We start from the raw sequence: 26476 nt of genomic DNA on the forward strand, positions 1-26476 counted from the left end.
TGTCTGGAGTTAAACTGTAGAGTCTATCATTCCACAGTGTGCAGCTGCTAATGTGTCTGCTCAGTTTTTTATTCTTGTTTTTTTGTTTTGTCTTGTTTTTTGTTTTTTGAGATGGAGTTTTGCTCTTGTTGCCCATGTTGGAGTGCAATGGTGTGAGCTTGGCTCACTGCAACCTCTGCCACCCGGGTTCAAGTGATTCTCCTGCCTCAGCCTCCTGAGTAGTGAGTAGCTGGGATTACAGGCATGTGCTACCGTGCCCGGCTAATTCTGTATTTTTAGTAGAGACAGGGTTTCTCCATGTTGGTCAGGCTGGTCTTCAACTCCTGACCTCAGGTGATCCACCCGCCTCAGCCTCCAAAATGCTGGGATTACAGGCATGAGCCACCGTGCCCGGCCATTTATCCTCGTTTTTAAAATTTTCTCACAGGGGTCAGGCATGGTGGCTCACACCTTTAATCCCAGCACTTTTGCTGCATTGACACTATCACTGCAGCCTCTACACTACCAGGCTCAAGTGACCCTCCCACCTCATCTCTCTGAGTAGCTGGGACTACAGGCAAGTGGCTTGAGCTCAGGAGTTTGAGAGCAGCCTGGGCAACATACCAAGACCCCATCTCTACTAAAACTACAAAAACTTAGCAGGTTGTGATGGCATGTACCTGTGGTCCCAGCTACTCATGAGCTGAAGTAGGAAGACTGCTTGCGGCCGGGAGGCAGAGGTTGCAGTGAACCAAGATCATGCCACTATACTTCAGCCTGGGTAACAGAGTGAGACCCTATCTCAAATAATAACAATAATAAATTTTTCCAGCCAGGTGCAGTGGCTCATGCCTGTAATCCCAGCACTTTGGGAGGCTGAGGTGGATGGATCACTTGAGGTCAGGAGTTTGAGGCCAACCTGGCTAACATGGCGATACCCTATCTCTACTAAAAATACAAAATTTAGCCAGGCATGGTGGCACCCAGCTATACTCTCAGCTACTCGGGAAGCTGAAGTAGGAGAATCACTTGAACCTGGGAAGCAGAGGTTGCAGTCAGCTGAGATCGAGCCATTGCACTCCAGCCTGGGCGACAGAGTTAGACTCTGTGTCAAAAAAAAAAAAAAAGTTCCCTCAGGTATTAGAACAGGAATTAAAAGAAATTAAAGCCTGTAGGTTGGGCATGGTGGCTCACACCTGTGATCTCAGCACTTTGGGAGGCTGAGGCAGGTGGATCCCAAAGTCAGGAGTTCGAGACCAGCCTGGCTAACACAGTGAAACCTCGTCTCTACTAAAAATACAAAAAAATTAGCCAGGCATAGTGGCGGACACCTGTAGTCCCTGCTACTTGGGAGGCTGAGGCAGGAGAATGGCATGAACCTGGGAGGCAGAGCTTGCAGTGAGCCGAAGTTGCGCCACTGCACTCCAGTCTGGGCAACAGAGTAAGACTCCGTCTCAAAAAAAAAAAAAAAAAAAAAAGAAGTTAAACACTGTGTAAGCAAAAACTCAGTTGTATGTAAGAAAACCCAATTCCCCTTGAGGAAGGCAAAGGGCTGGAGTCCTTTAAAATTAACTGCCTGTTTTTCTGTGGCTAGTGAGCCTTATCTTTCCCTTTCCCAGGCATTGTGAAGACTCTGTTTCTCTAGCTGTGCAGCTGCAAGGTCACTAGACAGATAATCTCAAGTCGTAAAACATGTTGTTCCTTGAAAAGTAAGAAATGATGTAATGCATGTCTTAATTGAATAACTGTCTTTGTTTCTCACTTCTGTAATATGCTTCCCCCTGCACAGATCTCCCCCAAGTCCACAAAATGCTTAAAAGGTAGCTTGACTCTTTGTTCGGGGCTCAGTCCTTTGGACGTTAATCCGATTTGGTCAGTGCACCTAAATAATTAAACAATTCCTCCTCAACCCCTCAGTCTCTCTGATTCCTTAATTATCCTGCAGCAATATCACCCCTATGATTACATAGCACAGTGTTCAGCCAATGATTAGATTAAGCATTGTCTTCAAATACCTCAAGCCCATATAGCATCCACTTCTGCCAATATATCTGTTTGAAGATTGAGAAGTGCATTAAAATGTGCAGCCAGTGTTCAAGTCTTCCTTGCCTTTTATTTTTTCAGGGAGCTCTCTGAGGTATCCTCCATGCATATGATAGTTTCTCAGTGAGCCAGGGATGTAGGAGAGCTTATCTCAGCCCTTTTGTAGTTCCTATTTTCCACCTAAATTTCTGACTTTTCCACCACTGAAACCAACTAGGTGTGCCACTTTGAGCTAGCACAGCTAGAGGGTTTTTTGCCTGTTTATTTCCTACCAAATTCCTATCATTCAGCTGAGAACGTTGCAGGCTTTTGTCCGCCTCCACCTAACTCTTACAATTTCAGTCTACCCACTGTGACAGCAAACATGCTGGTTTTCACGGCCAGTTCCACACTGGTAAAACTACAATTCCCAGCCACCATGGAAGTTGGATGGGAGCAGCCTCAGACAAGAAGGCTGCAAACTCACATTGCTTTTGCTTGAAGCTGTAGCAGTTTTTCAAGAATAAAAGCTCCTCAATTTGTTTTCTGCCTTGCTCAGTTTCCAGAGACTTGAAATAGTTGTTTGGAGCAATTTTATTTAATTTCATAGTTGTTTTTTGTGAAGATTCACAGACCCCCCCTTTTTTTTTTTTTTTTTTTTTTGAGATGGAGTCTCACTCTTTCGCCCGGGCTGGAGTACAGTGGCTGAATCTCAGCTCACTGCAAGCTCCGCCTCCCGGGTTTATGCCATTCTCCTGCCTCAGCCTCCCGAGTAGCTAGGACTACAGGCGCCCGCCAACTCACCCGGCTAATTTTTTGTATTTTTAGTAGAGACGGGGTTTCACCGTGTTAGCCAGGATGGTCTCGATCTCCTGACCTCGTGATCCACCCGTCTCGGCCTCCCAAAGTGCTGGGATTACAGGCTTGAGCCACCATGCCTGCCCCACAGACCCCTTTACACTGCTATAGCCAGAAGTTCCTTGGTGTAGTTTTATTTATTTATTTTAATGTATTTTATTTATTTTTAGTTTTAGTTTTATTTTTTTGAGATAGAGCCTCGCTGTGTTGCCCAGGCTGGAGTGCAATGGTGTGACCTCAGCTCACTGCAACATCTTCCTTCTGGGTTCACGTGATTCTCCTGCTTCAGCTTCCCAAGTAGCTGGGATTACAGGCACCTGCCACCATGCCCAGGTAATTCTGTATTTTTAGTAGAGATGGGGTTTCACCATGTTGGCCAGGCTGGTCTCAAACTCCTGACCTCAGGTGATCTGCTGCCTCGGCCTCCCAAAGTGCTGCGATTACAGGCATGAGACACTGCACACGGTCCTTGGTGTAGTTTTAAATTGACATAAGTGTTACTGTACCAAAAATATGGTTTTGTTTTTTCACTCACTACTATTTTTAAGATCTCTCCATGTTGTCTTTTGAATATTTTGTATATCTGCTGAGTAGCATTCTATACTATGCAACTCCCATATTTAACCTTTCTTTTTCTTTCTTTTTTTTTTTTTTGAGATAGAGTCTCACTCTGTTGCCCAGGCTGGAGTGCAATGGCGTGATCTCAGCTCACTGCAACCTCCATTTCCCAGGTTCTAGCGATTCTCCTGCCTCAGCCTCCCGAGTAGCTGGAACTACAGGCGCCTGCCACCAAGCCCGGCTCATTTTTGTATTTTTAGTAGGGACAGGGTTTCACCATGTTGGCCAGGCTTGTCTCAAACTCTGGACCTCAGGTGATCTGCTCTCCTTAGCCTCCCAAAGTGCTGAGATTATAGGCGTGAGCCACTGCACCGGGCCTATATTTAACCTTTCTACTTTGTTAATGAAAGTCACCTGAAACTAAGTTCTAACATTGAGCTTCCACAAATAATGCTGTGATAAATATTCTTGCGTACTCAGCTACTCATCAGTGAAGGCTTAATCATGTTTTTTACCTATTTTCTTGCTTTTAGTTTACTGCCTTATTGATTTGAGGAGTGGGTTGTATGGTCTAGATATTAACCAATTGCTTGTTTTAAATTTTGCAAATTCCCCCCTAGGTCTATTCACTATCTATTACCTTTGATTATAGTTTCCTTTATTGAGCAGGATTATTTAATTTTTAAAATATGTATATTTAAGAAATTTTAAATATATATATTTAATACTCACATGCAAGAATCTAGACACAAGTTTCTCTGTAACATATATGAGGGAGTTGAGGATTAAACTCTGATTTTTTTTATCTTGCCCAAATTCCTATCTAAGGGATCTGGGGAGTCATGCCCTACAAATCATAAATTCTCATCAGATGGGTTTTATTTAACCCTATATATAATGATTTGCTTTCCAACCTGACTCTGGTATAACATTACGAGACAAAGAAGAAAATCAAAATATTTTACCCCAAAACATGTTTCTTTGTCATATTTTTAATGGCATTTTAATGCCCCTGCAAAGCTGTTCTTTGTGGGGAAAATCTACATCCATAAAGAATCTTTATTAACATAGCTAGGGCTGGGTGCAGTGGCTGACGCCTGTAATCCCAGCACTTTGGGAGGCCGAGGAGGGAAAATCACTTGAACCGAAGAGTTGGAGGCTGCAGTGAGCGGAGATCACGCCATTGCACTCCAGCCTGGGAGACAGAGCGAGGCTCCATCTCAAAAACAAAACAAAACGAACAAACAAACAAATATATATATACACACACATCTTTTTCCTCCAGACCCTCCCAATCCTAAAGAGACTAACTAAGATCTGAATAGGAAACATTTGTCACCTATTGTCTCCAAGGGCAGCCATTATGCGACTTCAAAAGAACGTTGGTCTCCACAATCTTTACCTTAACCTGAACATTCCCTTTCTATCTATCCCAGGTTTTTAGACAGACTTAACCGACTGCCAACCAGAAAACATTTAAATTTACCTATAGCCTCGAAGCCCCCCACTTTGAGTTGTTCCGCCTTTCTGGACCAAACCAATGTATTTCTTAAATGTATTTGATTGATGTGTCATTCCTCTCTAAAGTGTATAAAACCAAGCTGCACTCCAACCACTTTGCGCACATGTTCTCAAGACTTCCTGAGGGCTGTGTCACAGGCCATGGTCAGTCATCTTTGAGTCAGAATAAATCTCTTCAAATATTGTACAAAGTTCCACTCTTTTCGTTGACAGATTAGAATTGCTGGGTCATAGAGCATGTGCATATTTAATTTCACAAAGTTCTGCCAGATTTCTTTTTTTTTTTTTTTTTTTTTTGAGACGGAGTCTCGCTCTGTCGCCCGGGCTGGAGTGCAGTGGCCGATCTCAGCTCACTGCAAGCTCCGCCTCCCGGGTTTACGCCATTCTCCTGCCTCAGCCTCCCGAATAGCTGGGACTACAGGCGCCCGCTACCTCGCCCGGCTAGTTTTTTGTATTTTTTTTAGTAGAGACGGGGTTTCACCGTGTTAGCCAGGATGGTCTCGATCTCCTGACCTCGTGATCCGCCCGTCTCGGCCTCCCAAAGTGCTGGGATTACAGGCTTGAGCCACCGCGCCAGGCCCAGATTTCTTCACTGCAAAAATGGAAATGGCTGCATGCCTCACACTCCAGGAGTACAGCAGAGATTTGTTTCCTCACATCTTGCATCTTGCTAATATTTGGTATTACCAGACTAATTTTTGCCTACCTGATGGGTGTAAAGTGGTATCTTATTAATATTTTAATGTGCATTTTTCTGATTGCATTCAAGGTATTGTTAGTATTCAGATTTCCCCTTCTGTGGTTGCCTACCATGTTTGTTTTTTTCCTTTTTTTTCCTTCCCAGGAATGGCATCTGGGTTCAGCAAACTCAGAAGAATGAAAGTTAGAAGCTACTCATCAGTGAGTGCTTAATCATGTTTTTTTACCTATTTTCTTGCTTTTAGTTTACTGCCTTATTGATTTGAGGAGTGGGTTTTGTGGTCTAGATATTAACCAATTGCTTGCTTTAAATTTTGCAAATTCCCCCCTAGGTCTATTCCTATGTAGTACCTTTGATTATAGTTTCCTTTATTGAGCAGGATTATTTAATTTATATATATATATATATATATATATATATATATATATATATAGTTTCATTACCCAGGCTGGAGTGCAATGGCACATTCTTGGCTCACTGCAACCTGTACCTCCCTGGTTCAAGTGATCCTCCTGCCTCCACCTCCCAAGTAGCTGGGACCACAGACATGTGCCACCATGCCCAGCTAATTTTTTGTATTTTTGGTAGAGATGGGGCTTCACCATGTTGCCCAGGCTGGTCTCAAACTCCTGAGCTTAAGCAATCTGCCCACTTCAGCCTCCCAAAGTGCTGGGATTATAGGTGTGAGCCACCACACTCAGCCCTTAATTTTTTTTTTTTTTTTTTGAGACAGAGTTCCACTCTTGTTGCCCAGGCTGGAGTGCAATGGCATAATCGCGGCTCCCCACAACCTCCACCTCCCAGGTTCAAGCGATTCTCTTGCCTCAGGCTCCCGAGTAGCTGAGATTACAGGCATGCACCATCATGCCTGGCTAATTTTGTATTTTTAGTAGAGACGGGGTTTCTGCCTGTTGGTCAGGCTGGTCTCGAACTCCCGACCTCAGGTCATCTACCCGCCTAGGCCTCCCAAAGGGCTGGAATTACAAGTGTGAGCCACCGCGCTCGGCCCCTTAATTTTGATATAAAAAAATTAACCCGTTGTCTGCCTTATGGCTTGTATTTTGAGGTCTTATTTAAGAAGCCCTCTTTTGCTTCAAAGTCAGAAAGATAACACAGGTTCTTCTATTACCATTATAGATTTGAGACAGGAAAATGGGATCTGGAGGCAGGGAACATAAGGCCAATTCACACTTCAGCTATGACAGGAAATAATCTCTCCATAGGGCCTAGGCCAAGTAAATGACTTTGTAACTTTACTTCATCCTCTCCATTTACATAGGGCGTACACCACATAACCAATGGAATCCTCTAGGGGGGTACTTAAACTCCCAAAATTTCTGTAACAGGGCCTTTGAGCCCCTCTGCTCGCCCGCTCCCACACTGTGGAGTGTACTTTCATTTTCAATGAACCCCTTCATTCCTTTCTTGCTTTTTTTGTGCGTTTAGTCCAATTCTTCCTTCAAAACGCTAAGAACCTGGATGCCCTCCACCATTAACAGTTTCACCTGTAACCTTTATATTTCCAATCCATCTGAACTGGCATGCATTAGAGTAGTTTTCTTTTCTTCCAGTTTTTCCAAAATCATCTCTTAAAACAATCCATCCAGGCTGGGCATGGTGGCTCCGCCTGTAATCCCAGCACTTTCGGAGGCTGAGGTGGGTGGATCGCAAGGTCAGGAGTTTGAGACGAACCTGGCCAACGTGGTGAAACCTCGTCTCTACTGAAAATACAAAAAAAAAAAAAAAATTAGCCAGGCATGGTGGCGCACACCTGCAATCCCAGCTACTCGAGAGGCTGAGGCAGGAGAATTGCTTGAATTCAGGAGGCAGAGGTTGCAGTGAGCCAAGATCACACCACTGCACTCCAGCCTGGGCGACAGAGCAAGACTCTGTCTCAAAAAGAAAAAAAAAACAATCCATTCTTCCTCCACTGGTCTGTTGTATCAACCCTGTCAAATGTCAAGACTGCTATTTCTTTACATTAACTCACTTTTTTTGCATTACTTTTGTAAATTTAAAAATTTTAATTTATTGCTAATATATGGAGTTTTTTTGTTTTTTGTGTGTGTGTTTTTTTTTAGATGGAGTCTCGCTCTCTGGCCCAGGCTGTAGTACAATGGCACAATCTCTGCTCACTGCAACCTCTGCCTCCCAGGTTCAACAATTCCCGTCTCAGCCTCCCAAGGAGCCGGGACTACAGGCGTGCACCACTGTGCCTGGCTAATTTTTTGTATTTTTAGCAGAGACAGGGTTTCGCCATGTTGGCCAAGCTGGTCTCAAACTCCTGACCTCAGGTGATCCACCCGCCTTGGCCTCCCAAAGTGCTGGTATTACAGGTATAAGTCACTGTGCCTGGCTATATGAATACTTCAAGAGTGAAATGATTAAACATTTTTCTTTTCTGTTTTTTTCTTTTTTCTTTTTTTGAGACAGGATCTTGCTCTGTCATCCAGGCTTCAGTACAGTGGTATAATAATAGCTCACTGCAGCCTCAGTCTCCTGGGATCAAGTGATCCTCTTGCTTCAGCCTCCTCAGTAGCTGGAACTATAGGCATATGCCACCACACCCAGCTGATTTTGTTTGTTTGTTTGTTTAGACAGGGCTCTAAAAGGGCTGGGATTATAAGCATGAGCCACTGTGCCAGGACAAAGTCAAATCATTCTACAACACATGAAAAATAGCTTCCTGACTTCAGTTTCAATATGGTCCATCCTTTTCCAATCCCGGAGGCAACCATTACCAACCTTTTTTTTTTTTTTTTTTGAGACAGAATCTCCTTTGGTGGCCTGGGCTGAAGTGCAGTGGTGTGCTCTCGGCTCACTGCAACCTCCATTTCCTGGGTTCAATTGATTCTCGTGTCTCAGCCTCCTGAATAACTGGGACTTCAGGTGTACACCACCACACCAGCTAATTTTTGTATTTTTAGTAGAGACGGGGTTTCTTCATGTTGGCCAGACTGGTCTTGAACTCCTGGCCTCACACAATCCATCTATCTTGGCCTCCTAAAGTGCTGGGATTACAGGTGTGAGCCACCAGGCCCGGCCAACCATTACCAACTTTTAAAATGTTTTCTTTAATATTTAGCATTATATATCTAAATATGCTTACAGGGTACTTATTTTTTGTTTTAGAAACTAACTATTGGCCCGGAGCAGTGGCTCACGCCTGTAATCCCAGCACTTTGGGAGGCTGAGGCGAGCGGATCACGAGGTCAGGAGATCGAGACCATCCTGGATAACACGGAAACCCCGTCTCTACTAAAAGTACAAAAAATTAGCCGGGCATGGTGGCGGGCACCTGTAGTCCCAGCTACTCGGGAGGCTGAGGCAGGAGAATGGCGTGAACCCGGGAGGTGGAGCTTGCAGTGAGGCGAGATCGTACCACTGCACTCCAGCCTGGGTGACAGAGCACGAGACTCCGTCTCAAAAAAAGAAAAAAAGAAACTAATTATTGTGTTTAGAGTATGGAAGGTAAGGATTTAGTATACATTGTACTGCCCACAGCAAATATATGCATTTGTTCCTCCAGCTTCCCAATGTACACACGTATTTTTGAATTTTTTTTTTTTTTTTTTTGAGAGGGAGTCTCGCTCTGTCACCCAGGCTGGAGTGCAGTGGCACGATCTCGCCTCACTGCAAGCTCCACCTCCCAGGTTCACGCCATTCTCCTGCCTCAGCCTCCCAAGTAGCTGGGACTACAGGCGTCCGCCACCACGCCTGGCTAATTTTTTGTATTTTTAGTAGAGACGGGGTTTCACCATATTAGCCAGGATGGTCTCAATCTCCTGACCTCATGATCCACCCGCCTCGGCTTCCCAAAGTGCTGGGATTACAGGCGTGAGCCACTGTGCCCAGCCTTTTTTTTTTTTTTTTTTTTTTTGAGACAGAGTCTTACTCTGTTGCCCAGGCTGGAGTGCAGTGGTGCAATCTCGGCTCACTGCAACCTGCAACTCTCAGGTTCAAGTGATTCTCCTGCCTCAACCTCCCGAGTAGCTGGGATTACAGGCACGTGCCACCACGCTTGGCTAATTTTTGTGTTTTGTTTTTTTTTTTTTTTTGAGAGGGAGTCTCGCTCTGTCGCCCAGGCTGGAGTGCAGTGGCACGATCTCGGCTCACTGCAAGCGCCGCCTCCCGGGTTTATGCCATTCTCCTGCCTCAGCCTCCCCAGTAGCTGGGACTACAGGTGCCCGCCACCTCGCCCGGCTAGTTTTTTTTCATATTTTTTAGTAGAGTCGGGGTTTCATCGTGTTAGCCAGGATGGTCTCGATCCCCTGACCTCGTGATCCGCCCGTCTCGGCCTCCCAAAGTGCTGGGATTACAGGCTTGAGCCACTGTGCCTGGCCTAATTGTTGTATTTTTTAGTAGAGATGGGGTTTCACCATGTTGGCCAGGCTGGTTTCAAACTCCTGACCTCAGGTGATCCGCCTGCCTTGGCCTCCCAAAGTGTTGGAAATACAAGTGTGAGCCACCATGCCCAGCCAACTACAGTGTCATTAACTATAGTCACCATGTTGTACAATAGATCTCTTGAACTTATTCCTCCTGTCCAACTGAAATTTGGTATCCATTGACCAATGTCTCCCCAACATTCACCACCCCCTAGTCTCTGGCAGCCACCATTCTACTCTATACTTGCATGAGGTTTTTTTTAAGATTCCACATATAAGTGAGATCATGTGGTATTTGTCTTTCTGTGCCTGGCTTACTTCACTTAACACAATGTGCTCTAGGTTCATCGATGTTGTAAATGACAGAATCTCATTCTTTGGTTTTCATTTTTCCCATAAAGAATGTCTTTATTTTAGAGATGACGTCTGGCTATGTTGCCCAGGCTAACCTTGAACTCCCTGGCTCAAGCAATCTTCCTGCCTCAGCCTCCTGAGTAGCTGGGACAACATGAGCGTGCCACCGAGCCAGGCTTCATTCCTTTGTAAGGCTGAATAGTACTCCATTGTGTATATATGCCACATTTTCTTTATCCGTTCATCCACTGAAGGAGACTTGGGTTGATTCCTACTCTTGGCTATTGTGAACAGTACTGCAATGAACATGGCAGTGCAGGTATCTCTTCAACATACTGATTTCAGTTCCCTTGAAAATATACCCAGTAGTTGGATTGCTGGATCTCCATTGTCTTATACTTCATGTTGCTGATAAAGTTTGAGAACATTATGATTCTTGATCCTTTAGGGTTTTTTGTTTGTTTCGTCTACTGACACAGCCCTCAGGAGATCCTGAGAACAGGTTCCCCATTTTTTTTTCTCTCTCCCTCTAGAATCTTTTAAACTCTATTGTCTCCAGTGTTCTAAAATTTCATATGGTGTGCCTTAGAGTGAGTTTATTTTCACCATTGGTCCGGCGTGTGGCAAGTCCTTTCAGGTTAGAAAGTAATATCCTTCAGGCTGGGCGCAGTGGCTCATTCCTGTAATTCCAGCACTTTGGTAGGTCGAGGTGGGAGGATCACTTGAGCCCAGGAGTTGGAGACCAGCCAGGGCAACATGGCAAGACCACCGTCTCTACCAAAAACAAAATGAAAAAACAAAAAACAAAAATTAGTTGGGTGTGGTGGTGCACACCCAGCCACTCAGGAGGCTAAGGCAGGAGGATCGCTTGAACCCAGAAGTTCGAGGCTGCAATGAGCTATGATTGTCCCACTGCACTCCAATCTGAGTGACAGAGTGAGATTCTGTCTCAAAAAACATTAAGTAATATTTTTAAATTCTGGAATATTTTCATGACATTTCATTGATAATTTATGCCATTCTAGTTTTATGTCTCTCTCTCTCTCTCTCTCTCTCTCTCTCTCTCTCTCTCTCTCTGTTTCTTTCTTTTGAGATGGAGTCTTACTCTATCACCAGGCTGGAGTGCAGTGGCATTATCTCTGCTCACTGCAAACTCCACCTCCCAGGTTCACACCATTCTCCTGCCTCAGCCTCCCAAGTAGCTGGGACTACAGGCACCCACCACCACGCCCAGCTGATTTTTTGTATATTTAGTAGAGACGGTGTTTCACCGTGTTATCCAGGATGGTCTCCATCTCCTGACCTCGTGATCCACCCGCCTTGTCCTCGCAAAGTGCTGGGATTACAGGCGTGAGCCACCACACCCAACCTTTTTTCTCTTATTTTTCAATCAGTTATTTTGTTTACTTTTTGGAGAATTGAACTTTATTTTCCTAATTTTTATAGTTTGTTTTTTTTTTTTCATTTCTGCTATCATATTTGTGTGTGTGGTGTTTTTTTCTTTTTTTGGAGATAGAGTCTCACTCTGTCACCCAGGCTGGAGTGCAGTGGCACAATCATAGCTCATTACAGCTTTGAACTCCTGCACTCAAGTGATACTCCTACCTCAGCCTTCCCAGTAGCAAGTACTACAGTGTGCACCACCCTGCCTGGCTAATCTTTAATTTTTTGTAGAGACAGGTCTCACTATGTTGCCCAGACTGTCTCCAACTCCTGGGCTAATGCCATTCTCTCCCTTCAGCCTTCCAAACTGTTGGGATTACAGGCATGAGTCACTGTGCCTGGCCAAGTACATAAATCTTTATAGTGCTTAGAAATACGAAGCAATAAGCCAGGCGCAGTGGCCCATGCCTGTAATCCCAGCACTTTGGGACGCCGAGGCAGGTAAATTACTTGAGGTCAGGAGTTCAAGACCAGCCTGGCCAACATGGTGAAAGCCCGTCTTCATCAAAAACACAGAAATGTAGGCTGGGTGGCCTGTAATCCCAGCATTTTGGGAGGCCAAGGCGGGTGGATCACCTGAGGTCAGGAGTTCAGGACCAGCCTGGCCAACATGGTGAAACCCCATCTCTACCAAACATACAAAAATTAGCCAGGCATGGTGGCAGGCACCTGTAATCCCAGCTACTTGGGAGGCTGAGGCAGGAATCACTTGAACTCAGGAGGTGGAGGTTGCAGCGAGCCAAGATCGTGCCATTACACTCCAGCTTGGGCAACAGAGTAAGACTCAGTCTAAAAAAGAAAAAAAAAATTGCCGGGCGTGTGAGCCTGTAGTCCCAGCTACTGGGGCGGCTCAGGCAGGAGAATCCTGAGCCTCCACCTGGAGGTGGAGGTTGCAGTGAGATAAGATTGTACCACAGCCCTCCAGTCTGGGAAACAGAGAGAGACTCCATCTAAAAAAAAAAAAAAAAAAGTGTACATTTAAAGTTTTTAATCTCTCTGCATAGTCTCTGTTTCTTACAAGTTGCTTCATTTGTCTCTACCACTCATGTTAGATGCTTTCTTCATGTATCTGGTGATTTTTAGCTCCATTTATATTTGTGATGGAATTCTAAAAAGTTGATTAGAAAAACCAATTGTATTTTTATACACTAGACGGATTAAATAATAATAAAAAGGCAGGAAGACTGGTTTTACTAAATAAAACTATAGTATTTTAAGGTATGATATGGGCACAAAGATAGACAAATAGATTAATAGAATAGAAAGATCTCTTACAGTTGTGTGTGTGCATGTGTGTGTGTTGTTGTTGCTGTTGTTTTGGGGCTGTTTTATTTATTTATGTATTTTTAGCTGGGATTACAGGCGCCCACCACCACGGTCAGCTAATTTTGTATTTTTAGTAGAGACGGGGTTTCACCATGCTGTCCAGGCTGGTTTGAACTCCTGACCTCACGGGATCCACCTGCCTCGGCCTCCCAAAGTGCTGAGATTATAGGCATGACCCACCATGCCTGGCCTATTTATTTATTTATTATTATTATTATTTGAGGCAGAGTCTCGCTCTGTCACCCAGGCTGGAGTGCAGTGGCATGATCTCTGCTTACTGCAACCTCTGCCTCCTGGGTTCAAGCGATTCTCCTGCCTCAGCCTCCTGAGTAGCTGGGATTATAGGTGCGCACCACCATGCCCGGCTAATTTTTGTACTTTTAGTAGAGACGAGGTTTCGCCATGTTGGTCAGGCTGGTCTCGAACTTCTGACCTCGTGATCCACTCGCCTCGGCCTCCCAAAGTGCTGGGATTACAGGCGTGAGCCACCACGCCCAGTCACCACTCTTTTTTTTTTTTTTTTTTTTTTAATATTTTGAGACGGCGTCTTGCTCTATTACCCAGGCTGGAGTGTATGGTGCAATCTCGGCTCACTGCAACCTCTGCCTCCCGGGTTCAAGTGATTCTCATGCCTCAGCCTCCCAAGTAGCTGAGATTACAGGCCTGTACTACCATGCCTGGCTAATTTTTGTATTTTTAGTAGAGACAGCAAGTTATCTGCCTGTTTCAGCCTCCCAAAGTACTGGGATTACAGGCGTGAGCCACCATGCTTGGCCTTTTTATTTTGAGAGAGAGTGTCACTCTGTTGCCCAGGCTGGAGTGCAGTGGCATGGTCATGGCTCACTGCATCCTTGACCTTCTGGGCTCGACATCGTCCCACCTCAGACTCCTGAGTAGCTGGGACTACAGGCATGCACCACCATGCCCAACTAATTTTTAAATTTTTTTGTAGAGACAGGGTTTTCCTATGTTGCCAGGCTGGTCTCAATTGTTCCTCCCCACTCAGCTTCCCAAAGTGTTGAGATTACAGGTGTGAGCCACTGTGACTGGCCTCAGATTTGCCCTCTTAACCATAGTACTAAAAGCTTTTTTTTTTTTTTTTGAGATGGAGTCTCCCTGTGTCGCCCAGGCTGGAGTGCAGTGGCGCGATCTCAGCTCACTACAAGCTCCGCCTCCCGGGTTCACGCCATTCTCCCGCCTCAGCCTCCGAGTAGCTGGGACTACAGGCGCCTGCCACCACGCCCGGCTAGTTTTTTGTATTTTTAGTAGAGACGGGGTTTCACCATGTTAGCCAGGATGGTCTCGATCTCCTGACCTCGTGATCCACCCGCCTCGGCCTCCCAAAGTGCTGGGATTACAGGCTTGAGCCACCGCAATCGGCTAAAAGCTTTTGTTGTTGTGATCGGGTCTAACTCTGTAGTCCAGGCTAGAATGCAGTGGTGTGATCATAGATCATGGCAGCCTCGAACTCCAGCCTCCAGAGATCCTCCTGTTTTAGCCTCCTGAATAGCTGAGACTACAGATGTGGGCCACCATGCTCAGCTAATTTATTTATTTATGTTTTTTGAGATGGAGTCTCGCTTTGTCACCCAGGCTGGAGGACAGCAGCACAATCTCGGCTCACTGCAACCTCCGCCTCCTGGATTCAAGTGATCCTCCTGCCTCAGCCTCCTAAGTAGCTGGGATTACAAGTGTGCACCACCCCACTAAGCTAACTTTTCTAATTTTTAGTAGAGTTGGGGTTTCACCATGTTGGCCAGGCTGGTCTCGAACTCCTGACGTCAAGTGATCCGCCCACCTTGGCCTCCCAAAGTGTTGAGATTACAAGTGTGAACCACAGTGCCTGGCCTGCTTGAACTCCTGACCTCAAGTGATCTGCCCACCTCAGCCTCCCAAAGTGCTGGGATTATAGGCATGAGCAATGATGCCCAGCCTGCTCAGCTAATTTTTAAAAAATATTTTGGGCAGGGCATGGTGGCTCAAGCCTGTAATCCCAGCACTTTGGGAGGCCGAGACGGGTGGATCACGAGGTCAGGAGATCGAGACCATCCTGGCTAACACGGTGAAACCCTATCTCTACTAAAAAACACAAAAAACCAGCAGGGCGAGGTGGCGGGCGCCTGTAGTCCCAGCTACTTGGGAGGCTGAGGCAGGAGAATGGCGTAAACCCAGGAGCCAGAGCTTGCTGAGCCAGAGCTGAGATCGGCCACTGCACTCCAGCCTGGGCAACAGAGCGAGACTCCGTCTCAAAAAAAAAAAAAAAAAATTTTGCCAGGTGCAGTGGTTCACGCCTGTAATCCCAGCACTTTGGGAGGCTGAGGCAGGTGGATCACGAGGTCAAGAGATCGAGACCAGCCTGGCCAACATGGTGAAACCCCGTCTTCACTAAAAATACAAAAGTTAGCTGGACGTGGTGGCACATGCCTGTCATCCCAGCTACTCAGGAGGCTCAGGCAGAAGAATCGCTTGAACTCGGGAGGCAGAGGTTGCAGTGAGCTGAGATCACACCACTGCATTCCAGCCCGGTGACAGAGAGAGACTCCGTCTCAAAAAATATATATATATATAAAATATATAAATATATTTTATATATAAATATCATATTATATATTTGTTATATTATATATTTATAAATATATATTGTATATTATATATTTATATTATACAAATATAATATATTATATATGTAATCATATATGTGTAATCATATATAATATATATGCAATCATATATAATATATATTATATATTTGTATTATATATTATGCATATAAATCTATATATTTATGTTACACATATAAATCTATATATATATTTTAGAGATAGGATCTTGCTATGTAACCTCCACCTCCTGAGCTCAAGTAATCCTCCTATCTCAGCCTCCCAAGTAGCTGGGATGATATGTGCAGTCTAACACACCGGATTAAAAACTTTTATAATGAGAAAAGAAAGCCTGGGCAACACGGCAAAACTCGGTCTCTGCAAAAAATACAAAAAATAAATAAATAAATAACCAAAAAAAAGAAAAAATAATTAGCTAGGCATGGTGGTGTATGCCTGTAGTCCCAGCTACTTAGGAGGCTGAGGTGGAAGTATTAAGCCCAAGTCGAGGCTACAGTGAACCAACATTACTCCCCTACACTCTAGCCTGTGTGACAGAATGAGACCCTGCCTCAAAAAGAAAAAAGGACCTAGTAACATTTGTGCCAGGTGTATTTTCTCTAACATACATAATAATTTTTTTTTTTGAGATGGAGTTTTGCTCTTTTTGCACAAGCTGGAGTGCAATGGCATGATCACAGCTCACTGCAACCTCCGCCTCCTGAGTTCCAGCAATTCTCCTACCTCAGCCTCCCAAGAAGCTGGAATGACAAACATGTGCCACCATACCTGGCTAATTTTTGTATTTTTAGTAGGGACAGGGTTTCACCATATTGGTCAGGCTGATCTCGAACTCCAGACTTCACATGATCCATCTGCCTCGGCCTCCCAAAGTGCTGGGATTACAGGCATGAGCCACCACGCCCAGCCACATAACAATTTTTTTAAGGCCAGTAAAGTAAGGAAAATTTACCCGTGTACTTCCTCAGTTACCTCATGAACTCTCCAGTCAGTGATCCACACTTCCACACCCACACCCTTTTTTGGGAATCTGATGTATCCCTTTCTAGAAATTCTAGAAGTTTTCCTGAAATTATTTCTAGTTATCTCCTCAGTAAGAAAAATCATTTTTCTTTTCTTTTTTTTTTTTGAGATGGAGTTTTGCTCTTGTTGCCTACGCTGGAGTGCGATGGCACGGTCTCGGCTCACTGCAACCTCTGCCTCCTGGGTTCAAGTGATTCTACTGCCTCAGCATGGGATTACAGGCACCCGCCACCATGCCCAGCTAATTTCTGTATTTTTAGTAGAGACGGAGTTTCACCACGTTGGCCAGGCTGGTCTTGAACTCCTGACCTCAGGTGATCTGCCTGTCTCAGCCTCCCAAAGTGCTGGGATTACAGGTGTGAGCCACCAAACCTGGCCTCTTTTTTTTCTTTTTTAATTTATTTCTTGCTTGAGAAAGAAAAATCATTTTCTACTCAGGTTTTAGATGTAGAATAAAAAGTTAAGGAATAAGGAGAAGGTAGAGGACCAAGATAATTTCGGAAGTGTTGGATGGTTCTAGAAACTGAAATAGCCTTGACAAAACCAAGACAAATAATTAGCATAAATAAAAGTTTTATTGGTCAGTTTGGGTGAGTGACAAACTGACATGCCCCCAATTCACTATTCCACATATCCAAGCCCCTGAGGTGGCAAGAGGAGAAGCTAAGCTTATTAATGGTGGGCAATGGGTGAAAGGTGGAAAGGACTTTGAAGGCCTCTGAGGGTTAACAAGGCTACCGGGACCGGAACCAACGTCCTAGGAATAAGTCCAGGATGGAGAAGGCATCATCCAGGGCTGGAGGTCTTGGTGATTCTGGATCTAAGGAAGAAAGTCATACACACAAATAGGCTAAATGAAAGAGACCAGGCAGAAGCAAAGGAGAGAAATAATATTCAAGGGTAGAAGAGTAAGAGTTCCCTTCCCCAAGGAATCTTGAGATGAACCCCTTTGTCTTTTAACTTACCACCCCTAGGACTGCTCTCTGCTTCGTGTCGGGTTACTGTAGTCTCTGTCCGGCCCTCACTGTCCACCACAGTCCGGCGCTCCTCCACTATCTACAAGGAGAAGTCCCCACCATATTCCTCACATCACTAACGATAACGCTCAGCAGTTTCTAACGATAACGCTCAGCAGTTTCTTTACAGAGATCCCTGTTTCTTTACAGAGATTCCTGTTTCAGGGCATTCATTCCCTGGCCACAATTTCCTTTACCTCTTTCTTTCAACTCACCCCATCTGGTTTAGTGATCTTGGTTACAGAGATGCTCTTGAAATAGGATTTGGGCTGGGGCTGTAGAACCGGGCCAAGACCCTCCTGGGAAACCTGGGAATCAAGATCTGGAAGAGCAGAGAGATGAAGAAGCAGGAAAGAAAGAGTCCAAGGAAAAAAGAAGACAAGTGTACAGGAAGAAACTTCAGGGAGGGAAAATGGACAGAACTTCAGAAGAATAACAAAAGGCTGATAAACTTCCCCTTCCTCCAGACTTACCATTGTCCTCTCTGGTTCTAGGATGGGGGTCCACAGGCCATATGTCATCAAACTGCAGAAGAAACCATAGTAAGTGAAAAGACATCTTCTAATCTGAAATTTGAAAGGTCATAGACCTCAAACTAATCCTGAGCTCCAAAACCCACTGCCCCGGGGGAGATAATTCCATTCAGAATAGCTTTATTTATACACTCCTTCCTCCTTCCTGGCTGTTTTATGTATCCTTCTACCAGAAAGACTTCCTGAACTGATATATGTCTATACTTTGTGCACAATCCTGCCTTATCCAAGAATTATCTAGACCAGTGGTGGTTTATTGTTTTTTTTTTTTTTTTTAAGAAACAGAACACCCATCTCCCCCCCCCAAAGAAAATCCCACAAGCTTAATAGAGAAAACAGAAAACACTAAATGGAGGGCTTAGGATTCCAGCCCAAGGCTGTCAGATTCAAACAAGAATTGCAATCTTTGGCCAGGCATGTTGGCTCACACCTGTAATTCCAGCACTTTGGGAGGCCAAGGTGGGTGGACCACCTGAGGTCAGGAGCTCGAAAGCAGCCTGGCCAATATGGTGAAACACCGCCTTTACTAAAAATACAAAAATTAGTCGGGCGTTTGGCAGGTGACTGTAATCCCAGCTACTCAGGAGGCTGAGGTAGGAGAATCACTTGAATCTGGGAATTGGAGGTTGCAGTGAGCTGAGATTGTGCCACTACACCACAGCCTGGGTAACAGAGCAAGGCTGGGTCTCAAAAAAAAAAAAGTGCAATCTTTGTACTTTTTTTTTTTTTTTTTTGACATGAGTCTCCACCTCCTGGGTTCAACCAATTCTCCTGCCTCAGCCTCCCGAGTAGCTGGGATTACAGGTGCCCGCCACCACGCCCGGCTAATTTTCTGTATTTTTAGTAGAGACATGGTTTCACCATGTTGACCAGGCTAGTCTCGAACTCCTGACCTCAGGTGATCCACCCTCGGTCTCCCAAAGTGTTGGGATTACAGGCGTTAGCCACCGCGCCTGGCCAGTCTTTGCACTTTATTAGTGGTCTCTCACAAGCTCTCACTTTAGGACCCGATGGGATACTCACACTATGAAATGGTCTCTGGGAGCCCCAGTCTGGTGCTGGTTTGGGGGATTCACTTCTTCCATCACTCTCCAAGACCCCCCCAAAGATCCTGGGCTGGTGACTATCTGGATACTTAAGCATTGAGTCCCGAAGTGTCTGTCCCTCCCGCAGTCTCTCACCAGGTGTCTCTGACTCAGGACCTGGGAGTTCTGCAGAAAGGTGGCAGGTGTTTGCTGGGGTGGGAAAGGACTTGGGCTCTATAAATCTCCCTGAAATCATCAGTCTTCTCACACTTCCCATCCCCCAGCTACTCCCTGCAGGCTCTTTATTTCACCCACCAACCCACTAGAAACCGCAGGTTGTCCCTCAGGGAAAGCCACACACCAGGAGGATGGGAAGGCAAGGTCCAGGCCCCCATATCGCTGAAGATGCTATTGAAATCTCGTACTAGGTCATCAAAGCCGAAGTTATCGTGGAAACGTATCCCTCCTCCTGGGCTGAAGCTGAAGCCGAAGCCAAATTCCTCAGGGGGGTGCTGAGGACTATGGAACCTTGGGTTCCCACGGCCCCATGAACCCCCTTCTTCCTCTTCTTCCTCATCATCATCTTCATCTCGAGTCATCCCTCCAAAAAAGGGATCTCTGTGGCTGAGAGTGGAGGCAGATTGGCCACCAAGATGTCAGCACGATTTAAGCCATAAAATCAACTCATGGGTGGCAAAGTGGGACAAGAGCAAGTGGTCTGGGAAGCTGGGGAGAGGGTCGGAGGACTGGTTGCCGCATCAAAACATTAATACAATGGCTGACAGTTCTTTCTTTCTTTCTTTCTTTTTTTTTTTTTTTTTTTTATCAAAGTCAGACCTCAGCTCGCAGCTCCCTTCTTACACCTTCCCCCAGAGTCCCTCCCCTCTCTCCCAAGGTCCTGCTCACTTGCTCACTGTCCTATTCTCCCGACCCCCATTGTCTTCCCCGCCCGGGTCCCTGTTGCATCACCCCAGGTTGGAGAAAGGCTTAGTTTGCTGTTTCTCCTCTTAACGACCGCCTTGGTTACTGTGGCGGGGTGAGTATTCAATGTTGCGACTTCTGTCCTCTCTACAGGAGTTGAAGGAGTGGGACAGAGGATGTTTTTCCAAAAAATAAGACGTAGGGGTCAAGCTCCCCTCAGACGACCCCCACCCTTGTCCAAGCCGGACCTACTCTCACCTCCGAGGTCCAGGAAAGCCGAAAAAGCCCCGGAAGAGATCAAAGAGGCTCATTCCCGTATTGGGACGCGAACCTTTGAACCCCTCCAGTGGTCCATTCGCAGAAGGGGCAAACCTGCGCAGCCCTGTGGGAAATTGAGCGAGGCGTCAGCCCACGCTACCGGAAAGCAAGCCCGCGATCCTGACACTGTCGTAAACGACTGTAAGCCGGACATGCAAGGGAGGCGGGACGGAAAGTCTTCCTCAAATTTGAAAGGCTTTATCTTTACCCCACCTTTTAGAGACCAGTTTCCGTGACGGGAGTGAGCGTGACGCACTTTCAGTTTCCTATGACCGCCTTCCTCCTAAACCTGTTCTTCTTTCTGGAGACAACTCAGTCCGAAAAGCGATTTCGAGGGTTTGACTCTGGATGGCACCCGCATAAAGCCGCCAGAGGGCAGCCCAGCCGCACAGATGAACCGGCTTGAGGGCATCCCTCAACCTCCCCACCCCCGGGGCTGGCCAGCCTAACAGCAGAAGCCACCTCGCCTCTTACTCGGGCGTTCCTTTTGACTGACCTGGGTGACGTCTGCTGTTAGAGGGATGAACAAATGAACAAAATGCTTTTCCAAGCTCTTTCTAGTATTGAATTCCCCAGAGATCAAGACATGAGACGCATGGACTTAACTTCCTCCACCTCTCTAGCTACTAGGGAGTTTGTTATAACCATATAGGATTCTTTTATCTAAGCAGGCTCTGCAACCAGCAAGACAAAGGATTTGTAAGGGAAGGGAAACTAGTTGTGTCCTGAGAAGGAACAAATTGGGGACGATAAAGAAGTATCCCTTTGGTATCTTTTTTTTTTTGAGACAAATTTTTCTCCCATGTCTCCCAGGCTGGAGTGCAGTGGCACCATCTGGGCTCACTGCAACCTTCGCCTCCCAGGTTCTCTCCTGCCTCAGCCTCCTGAGTAGCTGGGATTACAGTCATATGCCACCCTGCCCGGCTACTTTTGTATTTTTTGTAGAGACGGGGTTTCACCATGTTGACCAGGCTGGTCTCGAACTCCCGACCTCAGGTGATCTGCCCACCTTGGCCTCCCAAAGCGACTGGCTTCATTTTGTGCCTATCCGAAACCTGTCTCTCCCTGTACCCCATCCCCAAGCCAGACTTGGCTCTAGATTCTTTTTCAAAGAATTGGGTATAGCTATGTCACAGAAAAGCACCCAAGAAGCAACTACTACAGTAGTCCATTCCTAGGGGGAATGTGCCCCAAGGTTTTGGTTTTTTTATTTCGTTTTTGGGGTACAGGTGGTGTTTGGTTACATGGATGAGTTCTTTAGTGATTTCTGCGACTTTAGTGCACCCATCACCCGAGCAGTGTACACTGTACCCAGTATGTAGTCTTTTATCCGTCACCCTACTCCAAGATTTAGTTCTGTCAGACGATACATGTTGCCTTCACTTCTTTTTAGTTTATTTACCTGGACCCATTTAAGTCATAACTTAAAACTCTTTAAAGCCATTTTTTTCCTTTGAAATGGTCTCAGCTCCTTCTTGATCCTCTCCATTTTCCACCCAATCTCCTCTATCCCTCTCCCTTTACTGCCTGAAATCGGCTGTAGATGTAGCAGTTTCTGGAGGAAATGAAGATTTGTGGTGGTTCTTTCCAGTCAACAGGTTGTGAAAGTCTTAGGGGTGAAGGGAAGGAAATCCCCTCAAGGACAAGATACTACTACCACATTAAGGTCAGGAGTTCTTAAAGGGCGAAGATTTCATTTTATTCCACTGCCTTCAGGGGCCTGCTAGAGGAGGCCCCGTTGGTACAGTAATACTTATTCACCAAGCTGGTCATCGACGAAATTGAGGATGTCCTAGACGGAGCAAGAATAGGCAGAGGCTGAAGGTAGAGGTTTTCTTTTTATATATACAAGACACATTAATCCATTAAATTTGAGGACACAGTACAAAAAAAAAAAAAAAAAAAAAAAAAAACACTTCAACTAATTCATCTGACAATGCTGTTCATATTCATGACGCCATTTTTTTTTTGTTTGTTGTTGTTGTTTTCCTAATAATAAAGGAGGAGACTTAGGGCTGTTGGGCTGATATATATTTGGGGGTCCCACCTCCCCACCTCATCCGTACACCACCAGGGTGAACAGGAGGAAGCAAAGGAAGGGCAGGGCCCATAGCAAAGTTTCATAATCTTGAATGCAAGAGGGGAGAAGGAATGGAAGGGGGGAAAAAAAAGGAGAAAATACAAATCCTATAATACATACAACAGGGTGGGGATGGTATAGGAATGGGACAGACATGAAGCTGAGGCATGGGGTGGGCCGCTGGGGGTGGGGGGCAGCGGAAACCCCCCACATTCCTTTCTCTTTGATGTTGTTTCCATAGTTTCCAGGCTGAGAAGCCCTCTCAGAAGATGGGACCGGGAGAAGAGGGTCAGGGCCTCAGTTGGCCCCCCAGCTGTAGCTGTTGTAGGCAGACTTGTTGGTCTGGGGCTTCTGCGGGATGGAGCTGGTCTGGCTACGTTGCCCGCTGCCCGTCTGCAGGGGAATGGGAGGATGATGGGGAGGAAAAAGGTGTCTAGTTAGTGGTACAAATTTGTAACATCTTCAGGTGGAGATGTGCAAACTGTCTTGCTCTCCCATTCCCCTCACTACTATTAGAACCATAGAAAATTTAGTCTGCATAGCTGCTAAAGCCCCTTTCTTACAAGCAGGAAGGCATTTTTGACTTTTAAATAGGGAAAAGATGAAGAGGGCAAGATACCTTTGGAGATAAGGTAGTGAGTTAGTTCTACTCATTTTCAATTCTACCTTCTCCTACTACCCCTTCTCTCCCCTGCTCTTGGAGATGAGTGATCACGAGGCAATTTCATTTCCATTGATCCCCATGAATGCCTCAATTTGGAAAGCTGTCTTTGAGAGGAAGGAAGTCCTTATTCCAGCTCCAGCCACCTATAATGGAGCTCTCAAGAGGCCACTTGCATTGCCCCACAGATCCCCACCCCTACCACACATCACATCTGTGAGCCCATTTCAGGCAGGTACAAGAGGCAGTCTGAGGCCTCAGGCTGCAGATGCTGCCCCAATAATCTTTTCCATTCTGGTAACCAAATGTTTTCCACAGTTGGGGAAGGGTACAAAGATAAAGAGGGTGTTGGGGAGGGGAGAAGGAGAGAGGAAGGGGAGGCCAGAGAGCTCAGCAAGGTGTTTGTGTTTGTGTATCCCGATTTGTGACCGCGCAGTCTTTTCAAGTTCCCTGAGGCTGTGAAGGTGAAATGGGGACTGAAAAGGAGTGGGTTCAAGCATATGATCATTCAATTTCATTACCTGCTCCTCCTGCTGGCGCTGGCAACAGAGAATCATCTGCAAATATGGTAGCTGAGGCAGAACCAGGATATATGGAAAATAAAGGGACAAACTTTGACAATAGAACTCCACCATTAGAAGGGAAAGCTAAAATGTCAGGGAAGAGGGAAGGCTGGGAAAGGAAAGAAGGGAGGTGTGACCCAGGTCTGATGGGATGAGGACAACTGTGGCACAGGAGGAGAAGGGCACCAAAGGAATTGGGCAAAAAAGGTTTCAATCTGGCCCCTTCTCTGAGATATCCTTTGCCGGCCGCTCGTGTTATGTGCGCTTGTGTCTGTATGTGCTGTGTGCCCATGACTGGCGCTGGGGAGGGATTGGGTGAAGGTGGTGGTGAGGAAGGGTAAGAAAAGGAAAGGGAAGGCAGTTTTGAGGGATAGGAAGAGGAAGGGAAAGGAGAGAGGGGGAAGGGCTATTACCTGGCCATCCTGCTGCAGGTGATGGTGAAGGATCTGAGAGTGCGGCTGCTGATGGGGGGTCAGAATGTGCATAAAGGGGGCAGGTGGGTAGGCAGCAGCTGTGGCCGGATTGATGGGGCCCCCACTTCCTAGGGCTGAAGGCAAGTTGAAGGAAGCAGCAGGAGTACCGGAATGAAAACCTTGTTTCTCAAAGGACTGCTATCCAGGAGGCCAGGAGGAGACAGAGTAAAAGGGATCAGCAAGCCAATCTTGGGATTTTCCTGAGCTCAAGCTCCCTGACCCTCAGAAAGCAGCATGGTGTCACAGAAGGCACAGTACACTTGAAATCACATATTCAGGTCTCAGTCTCAGCTCTGCTCTTATTTAATAACTGTGTGAACCTAGGCAAACTACTCAACCTCTTAGCCTCAGTTTCGTCAGATACAAAACAGGGACACTACAAACCTGTTGTAAAGATCAAATAGGCTGGGCACGATGGCTCACACCTGTAATACCAGCACTTTGGGAGGCCGAGATGGCCGGATCACACAGAGTTCGAGACCAGCCTGGCCAATATGGTGAAACCCCATCTCTACTAAAAATACAAAAATTAGCCAGGCGTGGTAGCGGGTACCTGTAAATCCCAGCTACTTGGGAGTCTGAGGCAGGAGGATCACTTGAACCTGGGAGGCAGAGGTTGCAGTGAGTCAAGACTGTGCCACTGCACTACAGCCTGGGAGACAGAGGGAGACTCCATCTGAAGAAAAAAAAAAAAAAAAAAGGCTGGGCACAGTGGCTCACGCCTGTAATCCCAGCATTTTCGGAGGCCAAGGTGGGCGGGTCACCTGAGGTTAGGAGTTTGAGACCAGCCTGACCAACATGGAGAAACCCGGTCTCTACTAAAAATACAAAATTAGCCAGGCATGGTAGCACATGCCTGTAACCCCAGTTACTCGGGAGGCTGAGGCAGGAGAATCGCTTGAACCCGGGAGGTGGAGGTTGTGGTGAGCCAAGATCACGCCATTGCACTCTAGCCTGGGAAACAAGAGTGAAACTCCGTCTCAAAAAAAAAAAAACCAACCAAAAACAAACAAAAAGACTAAGTAAGAGGATGAAATGTGGAAGCACTTTGTAAAACTGAATGTCATATTTGAACATCATGAAATTTGAACTTAGAACTCCAGGCTGGGCATGGTGGCTCACACCTGTAACCCCAGCACTTTTGGGAGGCTAAGGCAGGTGGATTGCTTGAGCCCAGGAGTTCAAGATGAGCCTGGGCAACATGACAAAACCCTGTATCTACCAAAAAACAAAAATACAAAATACAAAACAAACAAAAAACAAAAATACAAAAATTAGGCCTGGTGGTACACACCTATGGCCCCAGCTACTCAGAAGGCTGAGATTCCACCATTGCACTCCAGTCTGGGTGACTTCTTGAGACTGTCTCCAAGAAAAAAAAAAAGCAAACCAACTGTCCCTACCCCTTCCAATATTCCTTTAAAAAAAAATAATAAATAATAACTCCGCTGGGCGCGGTGGCTCACACCTGTAATCCCAGCACTTTGGGAGGCCGAGGCAGGTGGATCATGAGGTCAGGAGTTCAAGACTAGCCTAGCCAAGATGGTGAAACCCCGTCTCTATTAAAAAATACAAAAATTAGCAGGCGTGATGGCAGGCACCTGTAATCCCAGCTACTCAGGAGGCTGAGGCAGGAGAATCGCTTGAACCCGGGAGATGGAGTTGACAGTGAGCTGAGGTTGCACCACTGCACTCTAGCCTGGGTGACAGGGCAAGACTCTGTCTCAAAAACAAAAACAAAAAGAACTCCATGGATATTTCAAAAGAAATAAACACATACTGAGATATTTGAAGTGTTGAAGGTCTTGTTCATGAAGTGCCCCGCCCCAGACCCCCAGTGCTTAATAACAAACTTTAAGTATTTATGGTGATGGGGGATAAAAGCAACGTAACAAACCTGTGGATCACTCAAATGCTTCATTAGTTACTAGGTGTCTCCTTTCCCACTCCCACTGTTACAGATTTACTCAAAGAATGGAATGAACTAGTTTCCTGTCACTCTCATACTCTCTCTCTTGAAAAGTCATGAAAAAGGTTGGGAGTAGGTAGGAAAAGGGGCCAGGAGAGTTGCACGGTAAATCACATGACACATT

At 45.9% G+C, this 26476-nt stretch overlaps 2 protein-coding genes and 1 non-coding gene across 48 annotated transcripts in view; all 3 read right to left on the minus strand.

Moving 5' to 3' along the window:
• Positions 1–5773: 5773 nt before the first annotated feature.
• Positions 5774–5844, minus strand: LOC114675072 (small nucleolar RNA SNORD59). Its single transcript, XR_003726174.1, has one exon. It is a non-coding gene; the product is annotated as a small nucleolar RNA SNORD59 (small nucleolar RNA).
• Positions 5845–17352: 11508 nt separating this feature from the next.
• HAX1 (HCLS1 associated protein X-1) lies at positions 17353–20694 on the minus strand. 3 transcript variants are annotated; one of them, XM_015109893.2, is made up of 7 exons: positions 20547–20694; positions 19729–19847; positions 19366–19553; positions 18283–18334; positions 18025–18131; positions 17759–17849; positions 17353–17613 (listed from the first exon to the last, which is right to left on the minus strand). In XM_015109893.2, the coding sequence occupies exons 1-7, from the start codon at positions 20597–20599 to the stop codon at positions 17528–17530; spliced, it is 696 nt and encodes a 231-aa protein (XP_014965379.1). In that variant the 5' UTR covers positions 20600–20694; the 3' UTR covers positions 17353–17527. The 3 variants fall into 3 exon arrangements, with proteins under 3 accessions (XP_014965379.1, XP_077851184.1, NP_001253374.1); XM_077995058.1 differs by having other exon boundaries at positions 19366–19577; positions 19729–19991; NM_001266445.1 differs by having other exon boundaries at positions 17368–17613; positions 19729–19991; positions 20547–20668.
• A 1073-nt stretch (positions 20695–21767) lies between these two features.
• Positions 21768–26476, minus strand: part of UBAP2L (ubiquitin associated protein 2 like) — a 58278-nt gene continuing 53569 nt past the window's right edge. For 8 of the 44 annotated variants that reach the window (XM_077945760.1, XM_077945687.1, XM_077945732.1 and 5 more), the window contains exons 26-27: positions 24324–24518; positions 22426–23079 (exon numbers count right to left, since the gene is read on the minus strand). In XM_077945760.1, the coding sequence (XP_077801886.1) occupies positions 22984–23079; positions 24324–24518 (291 nt within the window). In that variant the 3' untranslated portion in view covers positions 22426–22983. Of the gene's footprint in view, positions 22399–22425; positions 23080–23868; positions 23920–24323; positions 24522–26476 lie in introns of those variants that run through there. The other 36 variants (XM_077945718.1, XM_001113973.5, XM_015110593.3 and 33 more) reach the window with 7 other exon arrangements.

The sequence above is a fragment of the Macaca mulatta genome, chromosome 1, assembly GCF_049350105.2.
Source record: "Macaca mulatta isolate MMU2019108-1 chromosome 1, T2T-MMU8v2.0, whole genome shotgun sequence".
Lineage (NCBI taxonomy): Eukaryota > Metazoa > Chordata > Mammalia > Primates > Cercopithecidae > Macaca > Macaca mulatta.

What these genes read in the sequence shown, in the direction of transcription:
- HAX1 (XM_077995058.1), bottom strand. Translation starts at nt 20,599, where the DNA reads ATGAGCCTCTTTGATCTCTTCCGGGGCTTTTTCGGCTTTCCTGGACCT. An exon ending in GGCTTTCCTGGACCTCGGAG is followed by an intron (nt 19,992 to 20,546) that starts GTGAGAGTAGGT and finishes CTCCACTCTCAG; the next exon opens with CCACAGAGATCCCTTTTTTG. An exon ending in AGAGAGCAGTCCTAGGGGTG is followed by an intron (nt 17,614 to 17,758) that starts GTAAGTTAAAAG and finishes TTTCTTCCTTAG; the next exon opens with ATCCAGAATCACCAAGACCT.